Raw genomic sequence first — 14,542 nt, 5'->3', positions numbered from 1 at the left:
CCCCCACCTTTTCATTTCTGCTGCCTTTTCCCCCGGCCGGGCTAGGCGGGCCGAGGCAGCCGGCCGTGCGGGGGCTGAGGAGCCCAGCCCCGCCATCTCCAGCCCCGGGGGGCGGCATTTCCCCCTCAGCCTCGTCCCCTGAGGTGAGTCTCTTCCCTTGGCTCAGCGAAAAAGCTTTTGTCTGTGGCCCTGGGGCTGGTATCGAGCGAGCGGGGGGTCTCCGGCCGCCCCCGCCGGGAGGGTCGGTCGCCTCTTGCAAAGTCTCTCGGTTTGGGGTTGATTTACGGTGGGGGCTCGTGGGGTTTGGGGTGGGGTTTTTTGCCGTTCCGCAGAAGGGAGGTTCGCGTTCGTGTGTGTGTGTGTGGATGCGGTGGGTTTTCTTCCCTGGCGGTAGAAATGGAGGGGAGCTGAAGGCTCCTGTGTGGCTGGGGCAGCGGGGACGAGGGAGGGGGTGTTGCCGGGTTTTGCTCGGGACAAGCTCTCTTTTGTGCGCCGACGGATGAGCGAGGCACCTACGGAGCCTTTTTCCAGATGTGCTTGAGAGGGAGGAATCTGGGGCTCTTTGTGCGTGAAACTTGTTTAATTTGTGAGTTTCTGCCTTTCTGGGAGTGCCCTGAGAAAGCAAAGACGCAAGTGCTTGCAAAGTCGTAGAACTTCCTAATGTTTTAAATATGTTTGCATAGCTTTTTGGAGTTTTTCCTTTTTTTTCCTTTTTTTTTTTGTTTAAATCCCACCCCCCCCCCCCCCCGCACAGCGAGGAGGCAAGCCCGGCATACGTGGGAGAAGTTTATAGCTCTGAATGTCCCCCTCCCCCAGCCCGCTTGTTTTGAGGCTCTACATTGCAGCTTGCATGGCTGATAGGACTTTGCTCTCTTTGAAGCTTTGTAACTTTGGGCCAGGCTGGGAGAACTTTCTGGAATTATTCTGTATGAGAGGATGAAAATAATCTTAACTCCTAAATCTGTTCACAGTCTGTATTTTCTGGTATAGTTCTCCCTCTGACCCTCCTCAGCTGGGAGGAAGTTGGCAAACAGGGGAAGAGCAGATGCGGTGTGTCAGACCACTGTGCTGGGCCAGCTTTTACGGGGGGCTCCCTGTGTGGCTGGAGCCAAACTGCTTTCTACCAACAGAGATGAAAAATAACACTCAGCTCTCTGCTTCCTCAGGTTCCTCCTGCTTTCGCTACCTTGGGAAAGGAGCTGAACTCTTAAAAGTGGTGTCTTGGGGTCAAAGAACCGAAAGCTGTCTGGGTGCGTAAGAGGTGGCAGACCCACCATGGGACCTTCTGGGAGGTGACCCTGCTGCTGAGGGAGGCGTCGCTTGGTTCTGTCCTCCTACTTCTCCTTGCTCTCTGTTGGAGAGAAAGTGTATGAAGCAACTAAGTATCCTGGCTGTGTCCTTTGGGGACATCTTTCTTCATAGCTCCACTTGAGTCATCCTAAATGCTGTTACAGCAGGCAGAAAAAATCTCTCCCCTCAGGGAAAATGTGAGGATGAGAAGGATTTGAGATTAGGTCTACTGGTGTGACACTCCCTCTCCAATAGCTTTTACAAACAGTTAGTGCCACAGGACCTGCATCAGCTGTGTGTTTCTGGTAAGGCTTAGATGGTGTTGGCAATGCTGCAGGGCTGGGGGAGTGACTCGCCCCAAAGCCAGCCTTTCTCAGCCTGTTTGGTCAGTGTGGGGTGGACCGATAAACAGAAGTGAGGACGAGCAGGGGCAGCTGCTGGATGGAGACAGCCCTGAGCAGAAAAGGCCTTAAGTGCGACATAGCGTACCAGGAAATGGGCTGCTTTGGGTTAAGGGAGATAGCAGCTGCTGGTAGCAAAGCCAGGACTTTTTTGTGAAGCAGCCAACGTCCCAAGACTGTTTCTGTGTTGACTAACCCCCGTATGGATCATGATCAGAAGTGACGTTGTCACTGTGGCGTTCTGCTCATAATGCTGTTGCTTCTGGTGGAACCACTACCAAGTGGTTCATTACACCATGGTGAAACAGTGGAGCACGAGGTAGAAGCCTCCAAAGAAAGGCTGGAGGTCTTTTTAATAGCTTCTGTAGCTTGGTGGGAAGCTGCAGACTGGAGGGTGTTGGTCAGTCCCTTCTGACTTGCAAGTCTGTTGACCCCTAACAAGTCTTGAGGGATGGAGGACAGACCTTGCTAACTACTCTTCTGCCTTGGCCCTTTCCCTTGCTGGATCATGTGGGAAATGCTCAGCACAGCTTTTTGGCTGCTGCTTCTTACTGTCGCAGCCTCTTCTTCCTTTTGAATAGCCCAGAAGAGTTTGTCGAAGTGCATGCAGCTCATCCGCCCTGCACAAAGGGAACAAAAAGTGGAGCAGCACGGACTTCACGTTTGTCTGTGTTGTCACGCGCTTGTGACCTGGGGAAGCTGTTGCAGGTTACTGTATCTTGCTGCGCTGCACCGAATCGTGGGAGCGCCTAGAAGGGGGCATGGGGGTCTTATCAGCAGCCACGGGTGAATTAGCGGGTGGGCGGACGTTTGTGGCACCAGGGCTGTCTGTCCCAGCAGCTGTTATTGTCCGTGCGAGAGAGGCCGGCAGCGTGGAGGGCCACCGACTGGAACATGCCAACTCGAACCGCTGGCGCGGAGCCCCGGTGCTGGCGGAAGCACTATTGTGCTGGGGTGTTAGGAGGACTGTAGGCACGCCGGGCTTTCCAACAAAGCGTCTGGCTTCGTGGAGGTTTCTAGCACGGATGAGGTTTGCGGCCTGGGTTGCAGGACCGAGGGAAACGCGGCTCTCCTCCTGAGGCAAGAGCCGCCTCGGCGGGGCTGTGGGCGAGGCCGGTGGTGGAAGGGAGCGGGTCGGGCCTGCCCTCCGGCCGCAGCGGTGCTGGCTGCCGCCCCGGCACCCCACGGGGACGGGGGGGCAGCGTGGGGAGGGGGGGGTCCCGGTCGGTGTCCGGGGAGCCGGCCCTTCCCGGCAGGGGCAGAGTGGAGCGGGCGGCGGCGCAGGGAGCGGCGCTCGGCCTCGCTGGGGGCGGGGGGGCAGGACGGGGAGAAAGCGGGGGCCAGGGCCGGGAAGGAGGGGGCTCTGCCTGGGGATGTGACACCAGGCAGCTCCTCAGCCGCCCTGTTGTTCTTCTGCCGCCTGCGCTCCGCCGGCACGCCGGGGCCTGGGGGTAGAGGATGGAGGATGCGGGGGTGTGCCAGGGTTGGGGGGGGCGGTGAAGGGCGACATTACCGGGGCTGTCGCAGGCGGAGGTCAAGAGGAACTGGCTGGCCTTATCGGGTGAGTGGGGGAGAGGAAACGCTAATTCCAGTTTTGGGAGAGGGGGTGCGGGGCACCCTCCTTAGGGCGTGCAGGGTGGGCGACGCTGGCTCTGGTCCCTGCCGCTGTCCTCTCCAGCGGGCCTGCACGCAGGGTTCTCCTCCAGCGAAGAGATTGGTTTTCTCTGTGGCAGGAACCCCTCTGCGGTTAACGCCATACCGAGCTGAAGCGGGGAAGCGTGCTGGCTCATTTGAGCTGTCTGCAGTTTCTGTTCCTCTGCTGATCCTGGAAGTACTCTGTGCTCTGCTCACGCAACTCAGCCTCTGGCTGGACTTAAACTCCTGTATCCCTCTGTTTTACGTGTTTCCCTCTGTTAATTTCCCCTCTGGCCCAAGGCTGACTTCATATAGGTTTCCTCCCTCTTCTCTCCTGCCAGGTGCTGAGAAGATGGCCTCCCCGGGTGCCCCAGGGACCCGCATGACATCCACAGTCAGTATCAACATTTCTACCCCTTCCTTCTACAACCCGCAGAAGAAGTTTGCGCCTGTGGTCGCCCCTAAACCCAAGGTGAACCCCTTCAAGGCTGGGGGTGCGTCAGACTCATCGCTGCCCCCTCCTCCTGGAGCTGGTGCCCAGCGTGCTCAGATAGGGAAGGTGGGGGAGATTCCATCAGCATCCGTGTCCCTGCCGGCAGAAGGTAGGTGAGGGCTGGCGTGGCAGATGCGAATATGCGTTTCTAAATTCTCGGGGTGTAAGGTCCGTAACTGGGCTAAACATGAGGACGAGGGCATCACTGCTGTAAGTGATGGATACTCTTGCTGTGGAGGCTGGCAGGTTCCAGAATGAGATAAAACAATTGTAAAGGGATCTTAAAGGATGTAGTATCTCCATTAGGAAAGGAGGCAGGAAGGCAGTCCTGCATTATACTGATGCTGGAGGAATGCAATGGATTTTTCATAGTATTCCCTGAGTGCATAATTGTGTAACTGCAGTCAGTTTCTGGCCAGCATGTCTGAGAGCAAGTATGTTGCAGGGAAGTTGACCCTGATGGTGATGAATCATGCTGTTCTCTTTCTTGTTGATTCATCTCGGCACAAGTTTGTTGTCCCTCACTGTAGAGACCCTTCTGGACTCTGCGGTTGCCATCTTTGCTGCTGGAGGTGGGGAAGGAGAAATAATTGCATGAAAAAAATGGGGGAAGCAATCATAAACAGGAAGTGAGACTTAAGAGTTTCTATGGCTGGTAGAGTTTTATACTTTTTCCTAGTGGTTTGGGTTGGGTGTGTTTTCCTGTGCAGAGTAACTTCTTGCTTCAGTGTGGTTTTCTTTTTCTTTTTTTTTCTTTTTATGTTTTTTTTATTTCCTGTGGTGGTGGGGTGGTTTTTTGTTTTGTTTTTTGTTGGTTGCTTGGTTTTGTGTCCTCTAAGAAGCAGAAGGTTCCTGGTTTTGTGGCTCCCTAGTTGGAATTGATTAGCATGGGGACACTGGAAATTTCCCTATGGACCTCTTACTAATGCTTGGTGCTGCATATTACCCCAAGACTCTATCCTCAGTCAGGACATGCATGTTCAGATAATGCTAACTGCTGATTTAAATTTCTTTCCTTTCACTGTCTGGCGTAGGCTGTGCAACACTGATGTTTTCTAGGTTAGCATGCTAAGTTAGTGGGCAGCTGACCTGACGGTAGGAAGGCTGGTCCTGTGCTCAGAGGAGATAAATTATTAAGCCATTTTTTCCATTTCTTGAGTCACAAGGGCTTCAGCATGTTGGTGCTTCTGTCTCCTAGAATAGTACCAGCTAACTCTGGTGGCCTTTTTCTCATACGTTGTTGGCTGGAATCTTGTGTTTGCAATCCAAGGTTTTATCTTAGGCTTTATGATTTTCTGCTATAGTTGTGTGGATTAGGGATGTGCCTGTTGGAAGGTCTCAAACTGACACAAATACATCACCTGAAGTACAAAAGTAGACAGATGGATGTTAAAAATTATTCTTCAATACACAGTGTGAGTGGAAGATTGGGTATTGTTTGCTCCACTTCTCCCTTCCTTATAAAGCTTATTATGGAGGAACTAACTTGACAGAAAGATTAGCAAAAGAACCATTTGGCTTAAGCTGCTGTGTCACCATCAGGTAAGGACTGCCAGTGAGACATCTGAAGTACAGATGAACCACCAAACTCAGTCATGAGAGAAATGCATCTCTTCAATCCTTCGCTCCCTTTCTTATACACTCCCCACACAAACAGTAGTGTAACGTAAAGCCATAGAAATTGGTCTCTTTGTCTTAAATGACAGGATGGCTAAGTTAGTATTGCTGTAGGAATGTTATATTTGGTATTGATCATTGTATAAATCTGGTATAGTAACATTGTGGGGAACTTTTTTGTTTGTATGAGTAATTCATAAAACAGGCTTTTTATGAAACAATGTGACAGCAGATCAGGGCTTAATTTCTGCAGTATTCTTTATCATTTCAGTAAACCAAAAGGCAAGCATATACAAGCTTGATCCCAAACTGTAGTTTCAAAGAAAAAATACCAGCCTAGTATTACTTCCCCATCCAAGCAGAATTTCTGTGGCACAAGAAGGCTTGGAAGAGGTGCTGCATACCAGTGCAGTTTATGCATTCCACTGACTAATAAGATTTCAGCTTTCATTTTCTGAAAGGGCAGTATTGTCTCCCTTGGGTTGCAGATGAGAAGTCCTTATAAAGTCTGTTGAGAACAGCTGGGTATAAAGATGAGACAATTCGATTACTCCTGTTAAAAGTTGCACATGGAGTAGCAGGAGTGAAAAACATGGTCTTTCACCTTACTGCTGGTTAGGGCTAGCTAGGAAGAGAGGTGGGTGCCCAGAAGAAGGGATGTGGAAGTTGTGCTTCTCGCCTCCTCTTCAGTGTTCTTTGCTGCTTGGATGATAGGAGGACAACTTCTATACATGGTGAAGGGAGGAGGATTCATGTTAATTTGACTGTTGTAGTAGAAGATGTCTCTTTTTTTGCCTGTTCCATATCTTCAGCAAATATCAATAGGTGGAAGCAATGGGGTTTTCTTCTAGGAGATTGAGGCACTCTGGTGCTTTTCAGCCTGCTTAAAAGGGTTCTGGAAAATTTCTCATGTCCTAATCTGTGTTGGTACGGGGCCATTTTAGGAAAGGAAAGCTGTTTTCATCTCCCAGAAAAATAAAGCAGTTTCAGTGATTCCTCATATGCATAAGGGGTAGTTGGTCTGACTTGCTTTTTTTCCCCCTACTTGTTTCTTGTAGCACTTACTAGCCAGATGTGAGGTGCCAGCTTATTCTCCTGTAATAATGCAGGCTCTTCAGGGTCCTGGGTTGTCCACTGGCATTCCTTCTAATGCTGCTCAGTATTCAGCAATCTGAGCCAGTTACTGGCAAGAGAAGCATATGCTAGGGACCAAAGAATGAGAGGAGGAGTGGGAAAAGGCGTAGTAAGACATGTGTCTCAGTTATACAATAACTATTCCCAGTGACTGATTGCAGTAGCTACTGAGGAAAGTTTGTATGATGGCAAATAGCTTTGGACAAGATGAAAGCCAGCCTGTGGAGTTCGGTTGTCCTTGATAGGTGCTGGGGTCCCCTGGGTACTGGGAAACTACTTGCTGTAGTACCTTCAAGACCCCTCCTGGGGTTTGCACTGGCTAAGAGTAAGAAATGATCCAAACTTGCTTTTATTCTCATTCTTCCCCATAGACTTGCCGCTGCCACCTCCTCCCCCACCTGGAGAGGAGGCAAGTTTCTCCGCAAACTGTGCTTTTCCCCCACCCCCACCACCCTTTGAAGAGCCTTTTCCACCAGCCCCAGAAGAAGTTTTTCCTTCTCCTCCTCCTCCTCCGCCGCCGATGTTTGATGAAGGGCCTGTGAGCAAGATACCTGCCCCTCAGGTGAGTGAGGTCAAGGGAGGTATAGTTGCTTGTGATGCTCTGTGAGTTGGGACAGCTTCTCGCTACTCTCTGAACTTGGCAGCAGGAAGCCCCGAGATCTGGGAAAGCAGAAAATGCTACCACCCCATGGACCAGCATAGGTTAGGGTCAAGTGGCTGAGCTGCAGCTCTGCAGATGAAGGACCTGGGGTTCCTGGTGACAGTGAGTTGAAAGTGAGCCAGCAATGCACCCTTGTGGCAATAAAGGCCAACCACATGCTGGGCTACATTCGTGAGTGTAGTCAGCAGGACAAGGACAGTGATTATTTCTCTCTTTGGTGCTAGTGAGGCTGCATCTTGGAGGACTGTTTCCAGTTGGGCTCCACAGTATAATAACCCCAGAGGAATATTGAACTAGATGCAATCCAGCAAAGGGTCATAGTGATTATTGGGGATTGAAGCATGAGATGCGAGAGCTGGGTTTGTTCAGCCTGCAGAAGAGGAGGCCAAGGCAGGGATCTAACTGCAGTCTGCAATACCTAAAGAAAGGCTGGAGAGAAGACAGATTCTTCTTACTGGGGCACAACAAGAGACAATGGACACAAGTTGCGGCAACGGAAATTCCCGTTGGACAGAAGAAAACCCTGTTACCCTCCAAGGGTGGCTCAACATTGGCACAGGTGCCCAGAGAGGCTGGGGAATCTGCATCCTTGGGGATGGTCAGAAATCACCTGGACAAGGCCCTGAGCAACCTGGTCTAGCTTGGGAGTTAGTCCTGCTGTGAGCAGGGTGTTGGACTAGAGATCTCCAGATGTCTTTTCCCACCTAAATCTCTCTGTGAGTTTCTCTGGGCTGTGCATTTTCCCACTGTTTGTAGACCTTGGAGACTGTGCCCTGTTCATCTTCACCAACTTGCTATCTACTCAAAGCAGGGAGCAGATCTGTACCACAGTCCAAAGTGTCAAAATCTGCTATTGTAAGGGGATACACCTGGTTCTCTGGCTGTTCCTGTAATGTGCTCTGCTCCCTCTTTCCTCGTGGATGGTGGTATAGGTACGTGGCAAGATGAGCAGCATTGATCTTGAGATTGACTCACTGTCCGTAATGTTGGATGACATGGAGAAGAACGACCCCTTCAAATCCCGGGTGAGCTCTCCAGAATGTCGCAGGTGGAAGGCGAGATGACTGGTTTGCTGAATGGAGGGAATGAGAAGGGTGCTACTGAAGGTTAAAATGTCTGGATAAAGCATAGTGCAGAAGTGAAGGACCAGAAAGCATAGATCTTGCGGCTTGTCAGGACTGCTAAATATGTAACAGTGTGGGAACTCTTAGTGTTGTGGGTCTGGGATTGCTGCTGACTTACTACTATAGACAGGATATTTTCTCTTCCACCTTGCTGATAACTGCCTGATAACTCTGATGCTTCCCTTTATAGGTATCTCCAGGATCCACAGGTTCTCTGGAGAAACCATCGGCCCCAAAAGCCCCTGTGGAAATACCATCTGCACCCAGAGATACTCCTCATTCCTTTCCTTCCAAGTTCACTCCAAAGCCAAGTGGAAGCTTACCTTTCAAGCCCCCTGGAGTGGATTTGACCCCTTCTCCAACCCCATGGGCAGCCCCACAGCAACGCAAGGAGCCCCTAGCACCAGTCCCTCCACCCCCTTCTCTCCCTTCTGCTCAGCCTACCCCTAAATTCACCCCACCCCCTGTTGCTGGCTCTCCTAAGTCTGGGTCCAAATCAGGTGCCAATGTTCCCACGGCTCCCTCAAACTCTACAAGATATCCTACCTCCCTTCAGACTCAGTTCACAGCCCCTTCACCTTCAGGTCCCTCCTCTCGGCCACAGCCTCCCAATTTCACGTATGCCCAGCAGAGGGAAAGACCCCAAGTGCAGGAGAAGCCACGTCCCACAGAACAACCTGCTGCTGCAAAAGACATGGTAAGGGTTAGAGCCATGGGACCAGTGTCTTTGAACAGGCACAGCAGCACTGGGAGTGAAATTGGAGGATGAGGAGGGAGGGTCTGGCCCAGGCTAGGGGAAGCTGTTAGGCATCTGAAAGAGAGATGTAACTAGAGACAGTGGTGGAGAGGAGTAGGACTTCGTGTAAAGGTGGAAGGAAGCAAGCACAGTGGATGGCAGATTGTTCCCTAGAGAGAGACAGATGAGAAGTAAAGGCAAGAGAAGTAGGTTTATTAGGGACAGGGTGGGAAGGAGTCTGTCTATATGTGTCCTTTGCGATTGAATATTTTCTCTTTCTGCAGCATAGACCCGCAGGCTCCAGTGCAGATCCACCAAGGGGAAATTCCTGTCTGACCATGAAGGAGGTAGAAGAGCTGGAGATGTTGACCCAGAAACTAATGAAGGATATGGAGCATCCACCGCCAGCAGAGGCTGCTACTTCTGGTGCGTTCCCTCAGTGGACAGCAGTAGGACTAAGACTGTTGTGGGGTTTCGTCTCTCCTAATCCCTTTCTTCTTCCATTGACAGAGCTCTGTGGCTTCTGCCGGAAGCCCCTGTCACGAACCCAGCCAGCTGTGAGGGCCCTGGACTGCCTCTTCCATGTGGAATGCTTCACCTGCTTCAAATGTGAGAAGCAGCTGCAGGGGCAGCAGTTCTACAACGTGGATGAGAAGCCCTTCTGCGAGGACTGCTATGCTGTGAGTCACTGGGATAAAAGCTGCTGGAGAGAGCTGAGCTTGCTGTGGTTGCTCTCTCTTGCTTTTCTTTCTGCCTTCCATCTTGCCTGTCTGTGGTGTAGCCTCCCAGGGGTGGGGGATTGGATTAATGTGTCTTACTTGTTTCCTTTGGGCTCAGGGGACCTTGGAAAAGTGCAGTGTCTGCAAACAGACCATCACAGACCGGATGCTGAAGGCCACTGGTAACTCATACCATCCCCAGTGCTTCACTTGCGTGATGTGCCATACCCCTCTGGAGGGGGCTTCTTTCATTGTGGACCAGGCCAACCAGCCTCACTGTGTGGATGACTACCACAGGTATGGAGAGAGCACATGCATGTGGTGTCTGACAGAAGGCATGTTGCCTCGCACCTGTTTAATTTTCCTGCAGTGTGGGGTTGGGTTGCCCATGTGATCTGTTGGACATGAAGTTAAAAATGAGTCAGCGATGTACCTTGTAGCAATTAAGGACTTTTCCCACCTAAACTTCTTTGTGTTTATTATTCCTCTGCTGCTAATACTATTGTACAGCAGTGAGAAACTTACATCGAATGTCGCCACGGTGGTCATGGTCTCCTCCATATTTTTGTGTGTTGCAGGAAGTATGCTCCACGCTGCTCAGTCTGTAGTGAGCCTATCATGCCAGAGCCTGGAAAGGATGAGACGGTGCGTGTGGTGGCACTGGAGAAAAATTTCCACATGAAATGTTACAAGTGTGAGGTAAGCCTGGTGGCCCCACTCCTCCCATCTCTCCCATGCCTGTCATCAGCAACTGGGCACCTTTGTTGTCTATCCTGACCAACCAGTAAGGTTGTTTTGAATGAATCTGGAGCATTTTGAAGCAGGTTCAGAAAACGATTAGACATTCACAGACCACAAGCCCATGAACAATGACTATGCAGGGTTGTAGTCTCTAACATCCCTAATACAGCAGCTGTGTATACTGGGGGAGCATGCTGGGATCACAGAAGGGGCTTGCTCTTCCCTCAAGATAGTATCTCCCATTAGCACCATCAGAGACAGAGCGGTGGTCTGTGAACCATCATCCTGATGCAGTGGGGCATTCCTCACATCCTTGAATGCGTTTACCCTGCTGTTGGCTGTCATTGAGCTCCCTCGCTCTTTTCTTTCCCTGTTTAGGACTGTGGGAAGCCCTTGTCCATTGAAGCAGACGAGAATGGGTGCTTTCCACTGGATGGGCATGTGCTGTGCATCAAATGTCACACTGTTCGTGCCAAAACAGCACGCTGAGGAGCTTGGAGTGGGCATACCCTTGAGACCCCTGCACTCAATACTCTTCCCTTCCCTGCCATTGTCCTACCCCCCTGCCTGACAAGGCAGATTGCTTCCAATGGAGACTATGCCAGCACAGTTCCTTACTCATGTAGGATTCACCGCTCCTAGACTTCACTCTGTACACCCACCAAGAAAAGACCTCTTCTCCTGTTGCCACTTCCTGGCCACAGTGCATTCCAGGTTGGGGGCTGTGATGAAGGTGAGTGCACAATCTCTGTTCCCTCAAGACTGGAGGAGAAGGACCAGACCTCCACCACCGCCTGGTGGAAGTAGCAAGAACGACCTGGTGGCAGGTGCTGGGAAGGGCTGAGCATTCTGTTCCACGGAGCCAAGAACAGTGATTTGACATTGGAAGGTGGAAGCCTCCATCTCGGCACCACTTCTCTCTTTGATTTTATTTTTTTCTTATGCCACCTCATTATCAGGATGTCTTCCCCTGCCCCCTCCCTCACTCCTGGGTTAGAGTGTGGAGGCAGAACATATTGGGAATCTCTGTTATCGTTGCTGGAAAAAGCTAACCTACTATAGCTTTTCTGTCTCTAATGGATTTTACTGGCTAACTGTCTTGTCACTTTTTTTTCCTTAGCCAGATTAAACTGGCAATGTTTGGAATCCTACTCTGTTTCTGAGTTTGGAAACTTTTTTAAAAAATCTTTTTCCCTCCCTGAAATGAATTGTTGCCCAGTGTGGTTTCTGGACAGCCAGGCTGGGCACCAGAGTAGCAGAGCAGTCCAAAGAATGCATGTTTACAAATAAAGACCGTCATAAGGACGGGCAGCACATGGTGAGGAGGCGTCTCAGTGCGTGGATGAGGATTCAGCAGACTGAGGAACGTCTCCCTGTTCTGGTAGGGATTCTTTCACTGCTGTCAGTGAAAGCTGCAGTGTAATTGCAATGTACTGTTTGGCTCTAAGTGTTACTGCACTGAGCCCCATTTCCTGGACTAGAAACTCAAACCGAACAAACCCTTTGAATAACTACACTGTCCAACCACTGTATGCATTCAATAAAATGTGGGTTTTTTCCATTAACATGTCTGCTGTATTTGTTCAACTACCCATGAGAATTGCTGTCTTGAGCAGTAGGGAATGTATAGTTGCTATTCCACCTAGCCTCTGGAGATGAGGAGTCTGAAAATGGCCTGTCCACCTCTTGGTCTCCTTTTCAAACTGTTTAGTTTCCTACTTTTCTGTGCCTGAAGAGTAGCTCTCATTTAAAGCAGTGGAAGGCTGCATTTCAGTACAGCAAGATTGTAGTCTGCTTGATGTGTCACTGGGAGGTGAGTTATTACAATCCACTTGCATCAGACTGGAATAAAGTGGTCAATTTGCTTGCTTTGCCTTAACTATTGCTACTCGGAAAGTGTTTGTGCTTGGTGTTTATGGTTTTAAGCATGATACTGTCTTGGTCACTGCAGGTGAAACTCTTCTATGTGGTAAGCATCAATGCTTCTACACTTCAAAGACATGAAACCTACTCTTGTTTCTCTTGCCAGTTTTGGGGTAGTCTTTAATGACTCCTTGCAAATTGATCTAGTAAACGCTTTGAGGTTTCCTATAGGATGAGAGAATAAACAAATTGTACATTCGCTTTCTTTTTTATCTGAGTTCTTGCTGGTTTGTAGGCATTGTTTTGAGTGGTCGTTTCTAGATTGTGTAATTAAAAGCTCATGCCCACAAACACCAAGGAGCACAGAGGAGAGAAACGGTGACGGGAGAGAAGGACTCTGCCCCAGCTCCTCGCAGAGCTATCAGAGGACTAGAACCCTGGTTGCCTGGGTATGGAACCTGTCCAGTGGAGTCAATGGGAAGGGCTCTCTGGATCACCTTGTGGATTACATGGAGGTTAGTCCCTCTGAGGGGCATGGGGTGCAGGGGAAGAGCATTTGGGGACTGTACAACGCTTGTTATGGGATGTGTAGGGCCAGAATCAAAGGCAGGGAAAGGGAGTGATCGAGGAGAGGAAGCAGCGTGGGTAAGCTGAGGGGAAAAGGGCACAGAAGGGGCTGGCTGCACGTACGCAGCACACTTGTCTGGCCATGCCCTGTGTGTCATCAGTGCAGTCTGTCCTGCCTTCTTACTAAACTTTTTTTTTTTTTCCTCGTCCCCTGTATGAAGGGACTCTGTTCAGTGCACGTGGAGGTTTAAGTGCCAGCAACTGGGAATACCTGACTGCGTCCATGTTGTGTGGGTGTGTATGTCCCTGCGTAATGCCTAGCAAAAATCAAGTCAGAGTAGCTGGTGAGTTTGTAGGGTAAGAGACTTGAGAGCCATGAGTTGGCATGGCTGCAAGACTGGCCAGGTGCTGGAAAGGCCAGTCTTGAGAGTCAGCTGTTAGAGCTCCCAGGAGGTCCAAGCCAGCTACTCTTGGGTCTGGAAGTCAGCTACTGGTAAGCCTGCACCAGCTACCAGAGAACAGTTTGCATCCGTGTGTAAGGTGGCTGGGAGACCAGCCCATCCTGGGCCAGCTGCTGGGTAGAGCCAATCTCTAAGGCTAATTCGTGGAGGGCTCCTGTGTGTTTGTGTGCATGCATGTGAGGGGGCTGAGTGGCCACCACTGGAGCAGGGCTGCAGGCCTTCAGGACATGCAGCTGAGGAGACCAGCTCAGGCTCCAGCTGGTGGAGCCAGCTACTGGGTAGCTGGTCTTAGGCACTAGAGGGATCCATAGTATGTATGTATGTATTTCCTACTAACAGGTTCATCCTGATCAGCCGGAGAAGGGAATGGGATCAGGCTGTTTGTGCTGTGCTTGCATGACTGCTGTTTTCTGCCTCAGGCCATTCATGTACAGTGTGCGTGCATATATATATATATATATACATGCACATATTATATACATGTGTATTTTTTGTGTATGGGTGCCTATGGGGAATACATGCTCAGGCTTGCTACTGGCTGTACCTGAGGACATGGAACTGAGCAGCCTCTTCTCTATCAGGCCAGCTGATTCAGCAGCTCCTAACAGCTGAAGTTGGAAGCAACCTCCCTGCTCAGAGCAGGGTCAGCCAGAGCAGGTTGCTCAGGAATGTACCCTGTCAGTTTTTTAATACCTCCAAGGACAAGAACTCCACAACCTCCCAGGTAACCTGTTCCAGTGTTTAACAACTCGCGCAGTAAGTTTTTTCTTGCCTTCAGATGGAATTTATTGTATTTTGATGTGTTCCCACTGTTTCTCCTTTCACTGGATACCACTGAGGAGAGTGCAGCTCCTTCTTCTTTACTCCCTCCCATCAGGTATTTATACACAATGGTAAGAGCCACCCAAACTTTCTCACCTTGAGGCGGAACAGTCCCAGCTCTCTCAGCCTCTCCTCATATGCCAGATGCTCTAATCCTTTCAAAAATCATAGTAGTCTTTCACTGGACTTGCTCCAGTAAGTCCATATTCTTTGTACTGGGGAGCCCAAAACTGGACACAATGCTCTGATGTCCAACCAATGCTGAATAGAGGGGAAGA

At 50.4% G+C, this 14,542-nt stretch overlaps 1 protein-coding gene across 3 annotated transcripts; it reads left to right on the top strand.

Annotated features, from left to right (window-relative positions):
• The first annotated feature begins 6 nt into the window (after window positions 1–6).
• Window positions 7–12,116, top strand: ZYX (zyxin). 3 transcript variants are annotated; one of them, XM_069786042.1, is made up of 11 exons: window positions 104–143; window positions 1,167–1,250; window positions 3,668–3,928; window positions 6,942–7,132; window positions 8,164–8,256; window positions 8,546–9,052; window positions 9,376–9,517; window positions 9,602–9,771; window positions 9,929–10,107; window positions 10,389–10,509; window positions 10,930–12,116. In XM_069786042.1, exons 3-11 carry the CDS (start codon window positions 3,679–3,681, stop codon window positions 11,038–11,040), a joined length of 1,764 nt encoding a protein of 587 aa, XP_069642143.1. In that variant the 5' UTR covers window positions 104–143; window positions 1,167–1,250; window positions 3,668–3,678; the 3' UTR covers window positions 11,041–12,116. The 3 variants fall into 3 exon arrangements, with proteins under 3 accessions (XP_069642142.1, XP_069642144.1, XP_069642143.1); XM_069786041.1 differs by lacking the exon at window positions 1,167–1,250 and having other exon boundaries at window positions 7–143; XM_069786043.1 differs by lacking the exons at window positions 1,167–1,250; window positions 8,164–8,256 and having other exon boundaries at window positions 7–143.
• Window positions 12,117–14,542: the final 2,426 nt, after the last annotated feature.

The sequence above is a fragment of the Haliaeetus albicilla genome, chromosome 6 (genome assembly GCF_947461875.1).
Source record: "Haliaeetus albicilla chromosome 6, bHalAlb1.1, whole genome shotgun sequence".
In the NCBI taxonomy this organism is placed as follows: Eukaryota; Metazoa; Chordata; class Aves; order Accipitriformes; family Accipitridae; genus Haliaeetus; species Haliaeetus albicilla.
The sequence above is the reverse complement of the archived record's forward strand: the minus strand, read 5'-3'. Positions and strand labels throughout refer to the sequence as shown.